Here is a 17,006-nt window from a genome sequence, read left to right as displayed (position 1 = left end):
GGAGAACAAAAGGTGGGTCGATTCCTGGGAGGCAAAGAGATCTATCTCTGCTCTCCCGAACCTCTCTCAAATGAGGCTCACCACCTTGGGGTGAAGCCTCCTCTTGAGAGGAGGTCCGGCACCCAGTTTATCACCCCGGGCAGTGAGAGGGTGTTCTCGTGCACCCACAGAAAAAGCTTGCGGGCTACGTGATGGACACTGGGAGACCTGAGGCCGCCCCGGTGATTACATACGGACAAGCACATGTCTCCCTTGAACCTTCTGCAAAAAATTCTGCAAGGCCAAGTAAACTGCCTGCAGCTCCAAAAGATGTATATGGAGACCCTGTCATGGGGGGTTCCATACCGTTCACAAAATAATAATACCTTTTACAAAAACAAAACTTATTTTTAATTCCAGCCGGAGCTAAGCAGCCTGTGAAGAGAGCACATGTCAGCCAACTTGTTGCTTGGTCCCTGGGAAGGGGCGACACGAGCCACTGGATTCATGCAGGGTACAAGGTCGCTATGGGACGTAACAGACAGGCTGTGTGCAAAAAATGATGTGTAACTAGTAAACTAATACGTCAATAATTATCACATTAATTAGTGTAATACACAAATAGCAAGTAATATACACAGATAAAAGCAACAAGTACTCATCCGTCTCTGACTCTCCCATCAGGTTTCAGTCCTCTGTGTCACAGGCACTGGGTGCAGTTTTGATATATCTATTCAGGTTCAGGGTCTTTAGGAGGTAAACACCCATACGGTAATGGTTACATTTCATACTTGATAGGGAACACTCTAATACTCTACTTTTTCTGAATACATTACATCGGTAATGGATGACAAGGAAATTGTTAAAATGCATTGTGGGTACTACATTTGCGGCTCTTGCCTGCTCTGCAGTGTCAAACCTGATGGTTTTGTGTGATGCAACAGGAAATTAGAACTCCTTGCTGACTCAGTCATCTCACCTCCAACTGTGTTCAATGCACTGCCATAATAGATTCTGTCCCATTGGTGAGATGAGATGATGTTGAAAGCACTAGAACCATGAATGAGGACTGTGAAGGCACAGTGATTAAGATGCTCACTTGTGGTGTGCAGAGTTGCCACCCTGTTACACTTTTTCATGCAAGTGTATGTTGGGGGAACCTTTTCTGAGAATAGCACATGGTGCTTGAGTGTTATTCCTACAAACTGCTGAAGACCTACAGACGTGCCATGCATCCATTTGCACACACGCAGGAAACGAGAACTTGCTACTTTTTATTTTTTTAAATTTTTTTTTTTACAAATAACAAATAAGCATTGGGATTCTTATTTCCAAAACTTTGTATTGTTTTTATTTACAGTTCAAGTCAATCACATGCAGAAAAAAATCGTTTTAATGAATAAACATAAAATTAGCAAAAAACAAGCATCTCAGTTTCAAAATAGCAATTAAACATACAAAAATAGAGCTTACAAATACAGCAAATGTCTCAAAAAATATTCTGCTGCAGAATTCTTAGTTTACAAACATGTCTATGAAACTGAGTCTCGAGGCTCCATAAACATTGTGAGAGAAAAAGACTTCTAAAGTTCAATCACATTGTTACCTAAAATCTGTCCATGTTACATTTGTGAATTTATCTAACAATAATTAAAAATGTTAACATTCAGATAAAATGACAAAGAAGAAGGGATACTACACTATCAAACATCTGTACATCACAACACTGAATTATGAGCTGTCATTTTCTTGTAGCTCAAGAACTTGGGGAAAAAATAAAGATTGCCTGCAGGGACAGGCACTGGAGCGTTGCTGTAATGTCCTACTTTATTATTATTATTAATTTCTTAGCCGACGCCCTTATCCAGGGCGACTTACAATTGTTACAAGATATCACATTATTTTTACATACAATTACCCATTTATGCAGTTGGGTTTTTACTGGAGCAATCTAGGTAAAGTACCTTGCTCAAGGTACAGCAGCGGTGTCCCCCACCTGGGATTGAACCAACGACCCTCCGGTCAAGAGTCCAGAGCCCTAACCACTACTCCACACTGCTGCCCTTGTTTATATTACAGATGCCTTTTGACAGACATCTTGTCCATGCAAATAATAATAATAAAACAAGTTTTAACCGTTCAAGGTCCTCATGTTAAAATCTTTCCAGATGCTGATACCAACACTCACAACTCATGGTGAACCTGACAGCTGGCAATCAATGCTTCTTTCCCTCAACTCATCCCCACCCATGTGACCCAAAAAATTGCTTTACATTTTAACTTTGTATTCAATTAGTTCATTCCAAATAGGGTCCAGTGCTTTTTAACTTTACAGATTATTTAAATACTGTCATATAAATATCTGATGCTCACTGGATGATGACCTAAAAGAGGCACAGGAAAAGAAGAATGACATTTGTTTTCCTGAAATATAAATGGCAAGATTGATCCCCGCGTGCAGGACCTAACACTGAATACCAAGAAAATGAAAAATGTCACAAAGGTTCTTTACATCATAAAGTAATCAACCCCCTCTCCCTCCCCCTAACCCAAATTCCCCACAAGTAAACATCTCAAAGAAGACACTTAAACAGTCAGGATTCATTTTGTAATGACTATTCTGCAGGATGATATTTTGAACCACATGTCTTCCTAAACTTTGATCACTGTTTGCACTAAATGCGTTAAATAACCAGATTATCTGTAAAAAAAAAAAAAAAAAAAAAAACTACAAACATTTCTGAGAGTTGGAGACCAAGTGTGTTTACTCAGCACAGTAGTAAACATACCTTAGACTCCTAACCAGGTCTGTACAGTTTTCAAGTCCTTCTTGGTCCTAAAAGTCTTATGTACATTTTAAAATGGGCTACAGCCCTGATGTTATAATTAGCATGCTGCAGGAGCTGGTGTGGGGTTTGAACAGCAGCACAGGCATTCAAGATACCCATCCTATGAGGACCCAGAGCTGACGGAGTACCTTGTGTAAAATCAAATAAAGTAAGGCAGTCGGGAGTGAAACCCCATTTTTTTGTATTTACGTCAGAAAAACAGCTTTTGCTATTTAACAGTGCCTGCCTCAAGAAATTTACAAAGGATTAAATGCAACATATATGTATGCTGGTGTTAGTCCCTGTGGCATTTACATCAGCGATGCTTCGCTGTAAGAAGTGCTGAATATTAAGGAGCACCCTAATATAAAAGTGATTTCTTTAGGTCTAAGTTAGTATCCAGGTTTTTTTTTTTTTTGGTTTGTTTTTTTACAATAATCTGTCACTTGTACAGAACAAGCCTATCCATTCCCAGCCATGTCATCCAAGATATTAAATATTTGAACAATTTTAACAAAAACAGCTGAATTATGATTCTGACAGCTCTCTTAAACATCTAAAGCAGGTAATGCAACTATAATTCCATGTTTGGTTAGATTAAGGAAGATGTGTTAGTCTTAATCGTAAAGTGGATCTAGACCCTGCACAATTTTACAGATTGTAAAACTCTCCAATAAAAAGCTCTTTGATTGGGGAGAAGGGATGTGTAGCGGGTAGGGGGTTACAATAATAGTAAACTAGATAGTAATGAAGACATGACTGGCAACAAGGGCCACACCTAATTTGAATACAATTTAACAACAGGTGCTGTAACAACCACAATTGTGTATCTTTTTTTTTTCTTTTCTTGTACACAAAAAAACAACCCATACGTTAAACATCATGGTAAGACAACTAATTGCAATCGCCAAAAAACCTTGACTGTGCCCAACCGGACACCGATTCAATACAAACTTGGATCCCATAAATTAAGATGATTGAAAATTGCATCAGGATTAATGTTCACATGGAACCTTCATTAAGCCGATGCAATATAGCCAAGTTGGCCTTTTTAAGATCACAGCTGAATGAGGATGTTTAAATCACTTCCCAAGTTCCAAACAAGATAACACAGCACGAAAAAGGGGTGCACCATGAACACACCACAATGATCCCCTGTACAATCTTTGGAAGCCAACCATTGTTAACTTAATTCACATTTCCAGAGCAGATGTAGGGGGTGTACAGTAGATATATTCAGCACTCGAAAGGACCATGGCACAAAAAGACACCTACCTCAGATTCCCCTTTAGATTGGGGGAAAAAAGATTAAAAGACATTGAATCTACCTTTAATAAACAGACCAGGCTTTCAAATTATTAAGGCTGATTCATCCCTTACCTGACTAATGGTACTGTAAGTTCTTCAAAAGGATGAATAAAAATACAAAATGGAGAATGTAATGCTATTTAAATCACGTTGAAGTCAGTGTTGTATGCTGTGTGCCATAATTTGGGTAGAAAGCAGAATTGTCCATACTAGTGAGAGACTAAGGACCAGGACATATACTGTATATATCTGATAGGCCCATTCTTTATTATTTGGACAGCTTTGGCTCATAATAGAACCATAAGTGTTATTCTGGGCTGATCCAGTAAGGCATTGCAAGATTTGGGTATTGTATCCCTCTGATAAGCCACAAAAAGGTAGGCTGGATTGCCATGATCCCCCTCAGTTGTTCCAAAGCAGACTGCACAGCACTTTCATATGAGCAAGTGAGCCCAATATGCAGAGTAGTCAAAGCCACATGCTAGAATGAGTGGTAGAAGCCCCCATTCACTGGTTAAAAGCCCCTTCTGGCAAATATTGCAAATTGCACTTTTACAAAGATGTCTGTTAGCCCTTTAAAAGTAAAGTTCTGGACTGTAGCTCTGTTAAACAGAACTACGTTGCTGATAAAAAAAATTAAACCAAATACAGTAACCAAAATAGAAATAGTGAAGGCGCTGTTAAATACTCATTTCAAACTTTTTTTTTTTTTTAGGTGGTAGAGTACATGGCCTGAGAGTCTCATGAGCTGAGCCATGAGCTTTCTGTGATAGATTATGGGGGTCAATTGCTGTGAACTGCCAAGAAATAGACTACAGAGTGCTATGCACAAGTTGCCAAGAATGTGTGTAGGTATTGAGCTTAAATCCCTGCTATCCAATTTCCGCAGCTTGACGGTTATTCACTTTTACAAGTTAGACAGCAACACTGTTAATGTGACGTGATATTGTGCGTTTCTAAGAGTAGTGTACATGCAGCCCTTTTAAAGTTTACAAGAGCAGGTAAAGGGACATTTAAAAGCCTGGTCTCTGAATGCAGCGACTCCTATGCATATCAACACAGCGTTCAATACGAAAGGACGGAGAATGTCAGTGTAAGATATGCAATACTGCATTTTTTTGTTTTAAAAACAATGCTTGCATGTCTCACATCTTATTATAACAGCGGGAAATATTATGCACCTGATGCACTGGATCCTGGGAATTGTCTGAACTTATTACCATATATATTTTTTTAATGTAGGAAGAATTTACACAGTGGTTAAACAGTAAATCAGCAGTGGCAGATGTAACACAATCTCTTTTCATGAGCGTAAAGTAACATGAGCGTTCCATAAATATATGGTAACCAAAGAGGGGCCTCCGAAATGGAGCCCTTGTGACAGAAGTATCTGAGGTGCTAACTCACCCTTACAAATCAGTGTGGTTCAAAACATTAACATAAATGTTGAACTGCTGTACGCAGTGCATTTAATGGATATAATAGAAGAGTCCCATTGTAATATATGGTCTATACATCATGCTTGTAAAAGTAGAAGTAACCTGAAAAAAAGGAGCCGTTACACTAGTTCTGTCTGTTCTGAAAAACCATTCAACCCCCCTATTAACACAACCCACAGCCTGCAGGTATTACATCATATATTTCATTGCAGAGGGATTAGTATTACTCCATCTTCACTTAAAATGCATTTTTTCATGGAATGCATATACGAGCCAAATTCTGTTGCGATTGCTGTATCAGTTTGCAATATTGCCAGAAAGTAGTTGTATTCCCAGTAAGCTGAACAGATTTTTATTTTTTTTCTATGATACTGTAATTCTGAGGATCCACCAAAGACTGCAACATGTAGAGCTATTTTTGCAGTTGTCAAAAGAGGCTTCAAGTGTATACTATTTCCCATTGCTTGCTCGTTTAGTATTTTCTTTATCCTTGAGAAACATTTTGCCTTTTTTTTTAATGTCCCTTCTACTTTGAATAAAACCAATGTGGTTCTGTACACATTCAACTAAGTAAAAATAAAATAATAATAACAATAATAATAACAAACAACAATAATAATACAAAAAATATGACATTGTTACTACCATCACAAACATTTTGGGTTGAGTTCTTATAAAGTGCTCCTTTAAAAAAAAAAAAAAAAACACGTTTATCGTCACTATTTTTCTTATTAACTCTATATAAAAAGAAAATAACAATAATAATAATAATAATTCTAATTGTTGCGCTGGTGTCCCAAAAAAAGTGCTTTGGTTGCAAAAGAGTCACAATGTCCATGCCCTGCCCTGACACTGGATTTATATTTTATTTTTGTTCATCGTCTTCTGTCCAAGGAAATCCACAAGAGACAGTCAGGAGAAAGCAGCAGATTCACAAGTTGTGGGTGTCTGCATAGATAAACCACTTATTTATGTGTGTGTGTGTGTGTGTGTGTGTGTGTGTATGTATATATATATATATATATATATATATATATATATATATATATATATATATATATATATATATGTTTTGTTAAGTAAGGCAGTGTCTGCAGAGGGTGCTACACCATGTTCTCCACCCCTGGCAGAGGCTGCTGTGGAGGTCCTGACTCCTGGGCACTGTGTTGCTGTGCCAGCTGAAGAACGGGCATGTTGCACAGGGGACACACCTTCCGCACCTCCAGCCACTTAATGAGGCACCTGTGGAATAAACACAATACAGTGTCAAACACACCCAATCCAATCATACAAGCATCACAGGGCCTTTAGATAACCTTGCAAATGTGAAATTACTACTCCCAAAAGAAGGCTTTGACACTCTGGTGGCAGCAGCTTTGCAATAAATACATAATATATATATATAATCTCCCGCTATACATAACACCCCCCCCCACCTCCAATCACTCTCATTCAAACATTTGCAGCTTGTTTTGTATATTTGTATTATACAAAAAAAAAAAGAAAGTTGGACAACAGCAGATACAGTGGCTAGACCGTTTAATTGAATAAAAGGGACACACTTCGGAGCTCCCGAGTGGTGCTTCTGGTAAAGGTACTCCTAGTGGAGTGCAGGATGCGCCCTATAGCCCGGAGGTCACCAGTTCGAGTCCAGGCTATTCTATTGGCCACCATATACGGGAGCTCCCAGAGGGCAGCGCACAATTGGCCGAGTGCCGCCCAGGGGGGGGGCTTAGGTTGGCCAGGGTGTCCTCGGCTCACAGCGCACCAGCGACCCCTGTAGTCTGGCCGGGCGCCTGCGGGCTTGTCTGTAAGCAGCCCAGAGCTGCGGTGAATCTGCAGTGTGAAAAAAAAGCGGTTGGCTGACGGCACACGTTTCGGAGGACAGTGTGTGCTCGTCTTCGCCACTCCCGAGTCAGTGCAAGGGTGGTAGCAGTGAGCTGAGCCTAAAAAATAAATGGATATGCCAGATTGAGAGAAAATAATAAAATAATTGGCAATTACTAAATTAAAAAAATATGGGGCACACGTGTCTGGTACAAAAAGCAAATGTCACTTCTATAACTTGGAGAGCAACATCTAGTATACAGATTGCTCAATAGTCGAGACGTTTATAACGTTGTAAGAGATCAGCAGCTTCATGCCACGCTCTGTTGGCTATTTTACATGCAGCATTTCATATGAATTTGCACCATTACATGTAGTATAAGTACTGTATGTCTTGCAGTGACGCACATGTTACTGCAAGGTTAAACTGCAGCTTTTGTCTCTGTATCCAGTAAATAACAGTTTTCCACTCTCTTCCACGTCATTTAAAAACAAAAACACTGAAGCTAGCATAGCGCTATATCAGCGAGTATATATTATAACCATTGATTTAGAACCATGGATATTCATTGTATAATACGCTAGGATTAGTTTTAATGTCTTGGTATCTTTTGCATTGAAGACTTTAGCAGCATCTACTGGTTTGGACCACAATGTGATAGTACACTGTAGCCCTACATTTACACACTGGCCAAAATAACAATTAATTTTACTTTGTAAATTATATAGGCTAGTGAACCAAACTCTCCTTTTTGAACAGACTAGTTTCAAGTGCCACGTGAAGGAGGGAAGCACATCAAAGAAGCAGTGATACATCAAAAGGTGTTTACTGTGAATATAACAAATAAATGAGGAAGGCTGTTAAAATGCCTTAAGATTGTATAATTCAAACTGCAATTACGAGAAAAGGCCAATCTAGTCATTTTTATGCAAGGATGTTCTATTTAAAAAACACCTCTACCACAGCCTCTTATGAATCCATAATTGCTTGTCTCCGGATAGTACTTACTTTCTATGGAAGGCATGTTTACATGGACATATTCCCAGCTCATCTTTCTGCTTAAACTCCTCCAAACAAACTGCACATATCTGAGGAAGGGAAATTCAAGGAGGTTAAAAATCATTTCCAACACCTCCCCCCAGGTCTTAAAAAAAAGACCGTTATTTTGTTTGTGACTACTAGCTATGTTTTCAGATTTGCTTTAAACAATGTACACAAGAGACCTGACCTTTTATTAACCTGGTAAACAGGCTCAGAATTGACATTTCTCAGTGTCTCAAAGTAAGAAATGTCTCAATGCATTGTGTGACCCTGATCAAGTCACTTAACACTAGAACCGCCATGCGGGTCAATTTGGCCTGTTTTGGATTTAAAATGTTAATTACTCTTCCGTTGTAAATCATATGTGTGTGTCCATTTTTGACTTTTCCTAAATATATTAATTAAATATCCAGACGGCGTTTGACAGCCAAATCGCAAAAATTATAAAACTTAAAACAGTTCTACCTAGAACTGCCACATGGGTCAATGTGACCCATAATATAACGCAAGATATTCTATTTTTTTTTGTAAAGGCAGCAAACGACACGCCTCCTTCTCCTAGCACACGTGTTTGTTTTTTTTCCAAGCCTTTCTTTGTTTGTAGAGTGACTATGAGACAGTGATTGCTATGATTGTGGATTTGTCAAGATGCCACTTTGTCAAGTGAAAGCCGAGTTGCTTATTTTCCAATGTACCTGGAGACAACAATCCTTCGTTTTGTTCCAGAAATGCAACTGGGAATAGATATGAAGGAAATATTTAATCTTGAAAGTAGTCATTTTGATTGGAATACAGCAAGCTGCACTCAGATGCATACAGCATACTATTAGAGGGAAAAAAAAAACACACACCACAACATTTTGGTTTTACAGGTTTGTATGTACCAGTTTACATGTGTTTACACAATAGCGTTCAATGGAACTGTGTCTGTGTTTACAACACAGCTCCTGGATGCAGGCACAGTCAGCTGGCAGACGTGTACGCTCCTCCATAGAGCAATGCAGCCGTCATAACGGAAGCAGTTATATTTTCTTTTTATGTAGTATTAGAAACAATGATTTTGGTTTTATAGTTTTGTGTGTGCATATACCCATTTACACCTGTACACGGGTATATGTACATACCCATTTCTTTTGAAATGTGTATTTTATTATATTTTTTTCACTGTTTGTAGTTTGCTGTATATGTGCTCATTTTAAAAATAAAGCCTTTATGTTTAATTTTCCATTTAAATATGGCGTTTCTGTGATGCAAATGTTAGATATGATCATGAATAAAACGTTTTAGTTGTATCCGATAGTATGTCTTTCATTTTCATAACGAAGCAGTTTAAAAATGTTTGGGTCACAGTGACCCACGTGGTGGTTCTAGGTAGTTTGAAAATCCGCCGGTTGTAGTGTTAACATCCTTGTGTTAACCTCTTTCGTGCGAGACGTTGTTGTAAGTGACTCTGCAGAGGATGCATAGTTCACACCCCCTAGTCTCTGTAAGTCGCCTTAGATAAAGGCGTCTGCTAAATAAACAAATCAATAATAATAATAATAATAATAATAATAATAATAATAATAATAATAATAATAATAATAATAATAATAATAATAATAATCTAACGCTTTTTGGATAAAGAAAGGCTCTTGTTATTGCTCATTAAGTTAGACAATAGTCTGGATGCAACCTATAAGAATGCTTGCTACCTCACTTCCAATCCAACAACAAACAGCCCCAAATCGTGGGGTGCTTTTATGATGTCAACTGCCATCCATGGAGTTATTATCCATGGATTCAACAGAGGTACTGGAAAAGGCCAATGGAATAACCTACAGCAGTGTTGCCTTTTTCAACATTTTGGCAGCATGAAAGGTAACTTACCATTTCAACAGGGAAAATCAACATGGTGAGAAGGACTGAAATAAATAAACAATAAAGCTCCAACCACAGTTGTGGTGGGCCATTCCACTCCAGGTTTAATAGGTCAAATTAAGTTTAATTTAAGTACTTTGTATGGAGGTTGATTGGTTAAATTACACAATTTAGAACATGGTTAGAACACTTTGCTCAAAAGGGATAACTTTGCCTATGCCTGGAATAGATGGTGCTTTACAGATATTACTTTAAGTTAAAATAAAGCTTGGAGACCGCTCTAGCTTAACTCCGAGCTGCTTCCAATATCCCCAGGCAGTCTGAAACACAATCTCCAAATGCTGCTGCCCAGAAACAAATGAGTCTGTACAGAAACATCTGGTTCTTTGAAGGAAGTAATTAACTGACCCCAGGGCTAACTCTCTCTGTCAAGACTATGCATGGAAAAGGGATAAAAAAAGAGAAAAAAAGGAGAACAAAAACCCCACTGTCTTGGTTGGTCTTTATTTGTTTTTGGAAACTTGACCATTTCTGTACGACTTCAAACTCCAGTTTTTGAAACCTTTTTACTGCATTCCAGGTTTTGAGACAAACTGTCAAGTAGTATCTGCAGCTTCACATATAGTGAAACAGGCAGAAGAATTGACCCAGCACTTAATGCACACCATCCCTTGTAAAATGAACAAACATGTTTGTTCACACCCTATGTGAAATAGACTCCCAGACGTGATACGGAAGGGTGATTCACATCAATGAACTCATAATTATAGGTTACATAACCACAGGGGTAATTTTCATGATAAACAGCATTTGATACAAAAGAATGTGCAAGCTGGAGTCTGCAATGTAATATGTAAGCAATATGTGTATTTGCAGTTTCCATTTAAATAACTGTCTACAGCACTGCAGCATGGATTTCTTAAAGACACCAAAAAAGCATTCCTTCCATGAGTGCGTTTAGGTGGCAGGTTGGTGTGAACAGGAGTCAGACACTGCTTAATGTTTTAATAATCTGACACTCCTGCTCTACTGAAAGTGTACTGCTACAGTACCTGTAGTCAAACAGTAAAACGCTGGGCTTCAAGTCACCAACAACTGTTAACATAAACAGACGAGTGACTCGACTCGATCGTACTTCTAAACTACTGTTCCTAAAACTTGAATGTAGTTTCAACCTTATAAACAATTCAGTCGTGCCTCAGCTTTCAGCTGTCAACATGTTTTTATATATATATATATATATATATATATATATATATATATATATATATATATATAATCTATCTATCTATCTATCTATCTATCTATCTATCTATCTATCTATCTATCTATCTTAGGGCTGTCAAGCACTTAAAAAAATGAATCGCGATTTTAAAAAAGAATCTTAGTTAATCTTGATTTTAAGTGCATATTTATTATTTTAAAGTTATTCTTATTACCTATAATGTCTTCGACCTTCTTATCTTCAAGATCTGCAGACCCCATATCTTCCTGGTCGTTCCCCTAGATCAGAAAATGCTACTCTTCTGACAGTCCCTAAAATTCGTTTGAACTCTGTCGGAGCCGGGGCATTTAGTTATAATGCCCCTCGTCTTTGTAACTTGCTCCCGATTCATATCAGTAATGCCAGAACAATTTAATCTTTTAAATCCTGTTTGAAAACGTATTTGTTTGGGTCTGGATTATATTTACACAGGATTTTTTATATATTTTTTGTAAAAGCACCCTGCATGAAGAGCGCTATTTAAGTGAAAGTTGCATTATTATTATTATTATTATTATTATTATTATTATTATTATTATTATTATTATTATTATCCAAAAAACAACCTAGCATAAAAAAAAAACAAAAAAAAAAACGTTTTGTCCTATTTCTGGCTTAACAATGTTGCCCATTCTTTACAGTTTTATATTTATTTACACAGACTTATACAGAAACATTCCAGCATTTGCTGTTAAATTGTTTGAACCAGCTGCTAAATCACAATGGAGTCAGTTTATTAGTCGCCTTACTACATTTCAAATTATACTGTATATTTTCTTAACAGTTTCCTTTAATATATCATTTATAATTATTATTTTATATATATAAAAAAAATACAGTAGTCGTTAAGACAGCTCATAGTCATTGTTTGGTTTCATTTTGTTGTTCTGGCTTGCTGGCAAATTAGAACACTTTCTTTGACAATTCCATAAATGTTTTATATCAATCTGTAATTAATCTGTAGGTATGAGCCATTCAGTGTTTTAATGTAATTTAAACCACGTTAAAAACTGTATATATAAACACACACACACACACACACACACACACACACACGTACATTATTATACGCGTTAAATCGCAGAAGTTAACTGTGATTAATTGACAGCCCTAATATATTTACAAAAAAAAAAAAAGTTTTTTTTTCTATGAACAGTATATTGGTGCTGTCAGATGTGGACTAATGTCTATGAAGGACTGAACTCGACTAAGGCCACCTGAACTCAGTCCACTTAAGTCAACTATAGAGGCGAAAGGTTAACTAATAAACAATTAATCACAGGGGTTCATTCCAGGTGCATCACCAGTGTGTTTCTTATCAGTTCAGATAATCTGCACACTGATCCTCCTCCATCAGACATGCCTGCAAACCAAGCCTGCCTGCCTGCCTGAACCAGGTTCCTGGGGATGAAGATGCACTCCTAAAGGGACATCAGCGCTTGGCTGATCTGTTTCATATTGACACAGATAGAAAAAAAAAATTATTCTCCAGTTCAGATGTACAACGGGATCTGTTTAGGATGTCTAGCTGTATTTATTTGGGCAAGTCCCGCTGTCTGATGACGTATTCTCACCACATATGTCAATAGTTAGTCATGCCTCTCAAACTGATTATAGTGGGACGGGCTTCAACTTACGCTGTAAAATTAAGGAAGAGCAAACATTTCTTACAGAGCAAGATTCAATGTGGGCATAATGCTGTTTTCAGTTTGGGGGATGTGCAAACATAAAAACACTGGTACCACTTAGTTTTAAGTGGTAGCAATTGCACACACAGCATAAATACATAGCTACTGCTACTGTCTCAGCATGGTCGGTGAAATGTATTTGCTGTACAAAGCAGCTAATGTGTACTAGTGCACCGTTTGTAATAATAAAAAGTCAGTTAGTTGACCAACTAACATTATATAAAGAATATACTAATACTGTAGCGTGAATACTAATACTGTCATTACCCATTAAGTACATTATACTGCAGCACTATGTAATTACTGCCACTTAATGACCCTTTATCCATTGGGTTAGCAATGAGACATTACACTTGGAAGCATAATGCAAGGTAGACAACCCTGTCCTGCTATAGCATAAGCATGACATTATAGTATTTTATTCAACTGATTCAAACAAGCCAGACCTGAACTATACAGGAGGGAAAAAATGGGTCACCAGCATTCATGAGAGAATTTGCTTGCACAATGAACTACACTGCCGATACAAACTGCTGACCTTGGAAAGTCAGGAGAGCTGGTCAGGCTTTTGTCATGTCTAAACGTGAGGCTACCGATTGCTGATTGACCTCTATTGTAGGTTACATAGCAGGGGCAGGCAAACTTCCTGACCCTATGAGCCACGTACCAAGACAGCCGCAAGACACACTCTGTAAAACATGAAATAAGCAAGACATTTCAAATACTAGCATTGTTTTTAACATTTTTTTTTTAATTCTCTCAAACATTATAACGGATTCTTGCACATACTCTGTGTAGTACAGTAGTTGTTATTTCTTAATGGCAGCAAAATACACAAGAACAAGGAGAACATTGAAGAGCCTTACGGCTTATGTGTTTACTGTATTAAAGTTTAAATGTAACACTATGGTGTTTTCCCATTAGTCCTGTTTATCCTGTATGTAGAGTATTCCGCGTTTTCGGTTTTTATCTTAAAAAAAAAAAATCATGGAATTACATATATTAAAATAGGGATAAAAATCTGTAAAAAAATTGTATTTAATTGAAACATCGGTAATAATTTGGGAGAAAAAATCTCAGTATACATACTTTACATGTGGAATATGATGCGTAGCAGTTCTGGTTTCTGATTAAGTTTATTGTCCCTGGCACGTATGATAAGCAGAATCTGTCGAAGCCATGTTTTACCAAGTTAGCTGGTACTTTGTGAACGTTTGCGCAATCGCTGTGCTGACGGAAATAGTATCTACAGAAGGTATGAACACCCAGCAATTGCCACAATAATCAGACTTTGATTCGCCAACATGATCAGGCGATAATGTGTTTGTGAAGTGACAAGAGAACCACGTTTGAACGTTATTTGATCCTCCGACGTCTAAACATCTGCTGTATCCTAGCATACAGTGTAGGGCTGCTTATTACAATGCCAGAGTCAAACTAAAACAGCATTTTAATCAAAATATTGTGTATTTCCTAGACAACAGAACCAGGAAAATATTGAAGACACAAGAAATCAGGTATAAATCAGTAAAAACCAACGTCCAGTTTTAAAATAATCCTGTAAATTTTTCGGTAAAATTCGGAATAAACCGAAAAACGCGGAACACTATGTATGTATTATGCACTTTCAATATATGCAGTTATTATGAAGCAAAATACGATAACTGCTCTGATTTCGTCAAAAACACCACATAAAAAGTGGAAGTGTTTGTGAACCCTGACATGAAGCAGTTGCTGTGTGAGGACCAGGACTATTTATTGTTTGAGATAAGGGTTAGTTTAGGGCAGGGGGTCTCCAACCCAGGTCCTGGTGAGCTGCTGTGGCTGCTGGTTTTCGTTTCAACCAATCTCTGTTACTTAATTGAACCAATTATTGGCTTAAATTAGTTAAGATTAACAGGTGTTCCAGATCTTTAGCCACTGATGATGTAAAGACAACTATAAAACCTGCTGGATAGGAGCTCCCCAGGACCAGGGTTGGAGACCCCTGGTTCAGGGGGATTTTAGAAATCCTCTCAAAGTATAGCGAGGGCGTAGCGCACAGACTCCAATACTAGCAGGACCCTCCTTGTGGAGGTAGCGCTAGCCGTATTGACGACGCCTTTTATTTATTAGCTGTGTTTTCATTGTGTTTGTTTTGAATGTTTTTATACCTGCTTCAACCCAGGTACCATTGTTGGTATCCTAGTGGTGGCACCATGTAACTGCAATCACCAAATCATGAACTGCAGCACGCCTTTGAGGCGTGTCAAATGCAATGTCCAGTGATCACCTACCCAAGTAACACTTCCTGCTGTTACAGCTCTTCTCCCAGAATAGACGAGTCTCACAGGCAAAATGTACTAGTCCTTCATCTAGCATGGGTACAAATCCAGTCGAGGTAAGTAAAAGGAGTTTGATGGTCTAGCCTTCATCCACAATGTTCTGCTAGTCCCTGTTACAAAACCACTACAGGAGACCCCTGTTAATCAGATTTGAGCCCGAATTAGTGAAAAGCTGATTAGCTGAAATTGAGTTTACTGTTTGGGAAATCCCTGCGCTATTAATTGAAAACTCGAAAAATGCGATAATAAAAATAAAATATAACGTCCCAACAACTGTCAAAATACACCGTGTACATAATGAGCGTTGTCATAACTGTTCTTCATATTCAGACTGCCAGGCTAAGAGTCTTAAGTCTGCTTTCTGCTCGCTTGGTTTCAGTAACAACAATACAGTGCTGTCTGTTGGCTTGCACTATACTGTACTCAATTTAATCAAATTAAATTAAATGATGACCGTCCGCTTCTGCACAGATACGGTGATTTCCACACTAATGAAGCACGTGAATACTCGCTTCCTCATAGATCAGATGATTTCTGCACTAACACATTTTGATAATGTACTGTATTAAACCACAGGGATTATCGAAACACAAATTCATGGGAGTCTACTGTACAACCTACAGTTGGTGAATCTGGCTCATCCTCATACTGTGTAACAGTACACATTCATTTTAATCCTCCTTTTCAGTTGTCATTTTGTTATTCTCCTAAAAAAACAATACTAAATGTAGTCACAATGCTAGAAATGGGTCTACAATCATTGCTGACTGCTGGAGAGTTTTTTACTACCCATTTCAATTAGGTTTGGCATTTCTGGGCCAAGTATCATTACTCTTTTTTATGTTTAAATGTTCCATTTTAGTTTAACTAGTACAATGCAAGTATTCTTTTCTTTTTTCTTTTTTTCTTTTTTGTTTTACTAAAAAGCCGGACAAATGTTAAATTCCAGAATAGTCACCGAAGAACTTTAGCAAGGCTTGAAAAGTTATGGTATTTGCATGTCTCTGTAACAAGGTTGAATTTCTTTAGTTGAACTTCTTTGCATTTGTGTTAAAATGTTTCATAGTTGCCAAAGAAACTATGTAAATGTGTAATAGTCAAAACAGAGTGGCACCTCTTGTTTATCGTACATGTGCACTTTTGTAACTCGTCTGAATAAAGTGAATAAACTAAAATCTATACAGTCAAACCTCTGCTATCCGATAATCAAATTACAACTGTTGCTGTTAAGAATTTCCCAGTCGAAGTTCAGATAATACATGTTTTACTGTAGCACATAAGATCGGATTCCTTTAATTCAGAAGCATAGAAATTGCTGAAGAGGGATGAAAAAGTAACCAGTGGGTATCTGCCATAAATTATCATTGCTTATAACTCATTACAACACTAACTTATTGAGAACTGTCAACAGAAAATAAACAAAAAAAAAACACAAGCAATTCATTTC

General features: G+C 37.6%; 1 protein-coding gene across 2 annotated transcripts in view; it reads right to left on the bottom strand.

Moving 5' to 3' along the window:
• Nucleotides 1–1,301: 1,301 nt before the first annotated feature.
• The window catches only part of LOC117409371 (RING finger protein 24), a 56,947-nt gene continuing 41,242 nt past the window's right edge, over nt 1,302–17,006 (bottom strand). For both annotated transcript variants that reach the window (XM_034015321.3, XM_034015319.3), the window contains 2 exons: nt 8,391–8,470; nt 1,302–6,796 (listed from right to left, as the gene is read on the bottom strand). In XM_034015321.3, coding sequence (XP_033871212.1) covers nt 6,658–6,796; nt 8,391–8,470 — 219 coding nt within the window. In that variant the 3' untranslated portion in view covers nt 1,302–6,657. The remainder of the gene's footprint in view (nt 6,797–8,390; nt 8,471–17,006) is intronic.

Source organism: Acipenser ruthenus, chromosome 2 (assembly GCF_902713425.1).
Source record: "Acipenser ruthenus chromosome 2, fAciRut3.2 maternal haplotype, whole genome shotgun sequence".
In the NCBI taxonomy this organism is placed as follows: domain Eukaryota; kingdom Metazoa; phylum Chordata; class Actinopteri; order Acipenseriformes; family Acipenseridae; genus Acipenser; species Acipenser ruthenus.
The sequence above is the reverse complement of the archived record's forward strand: the minus strand, read 5'-3'. Positions and strand labels throughout refer to the sequence as shown.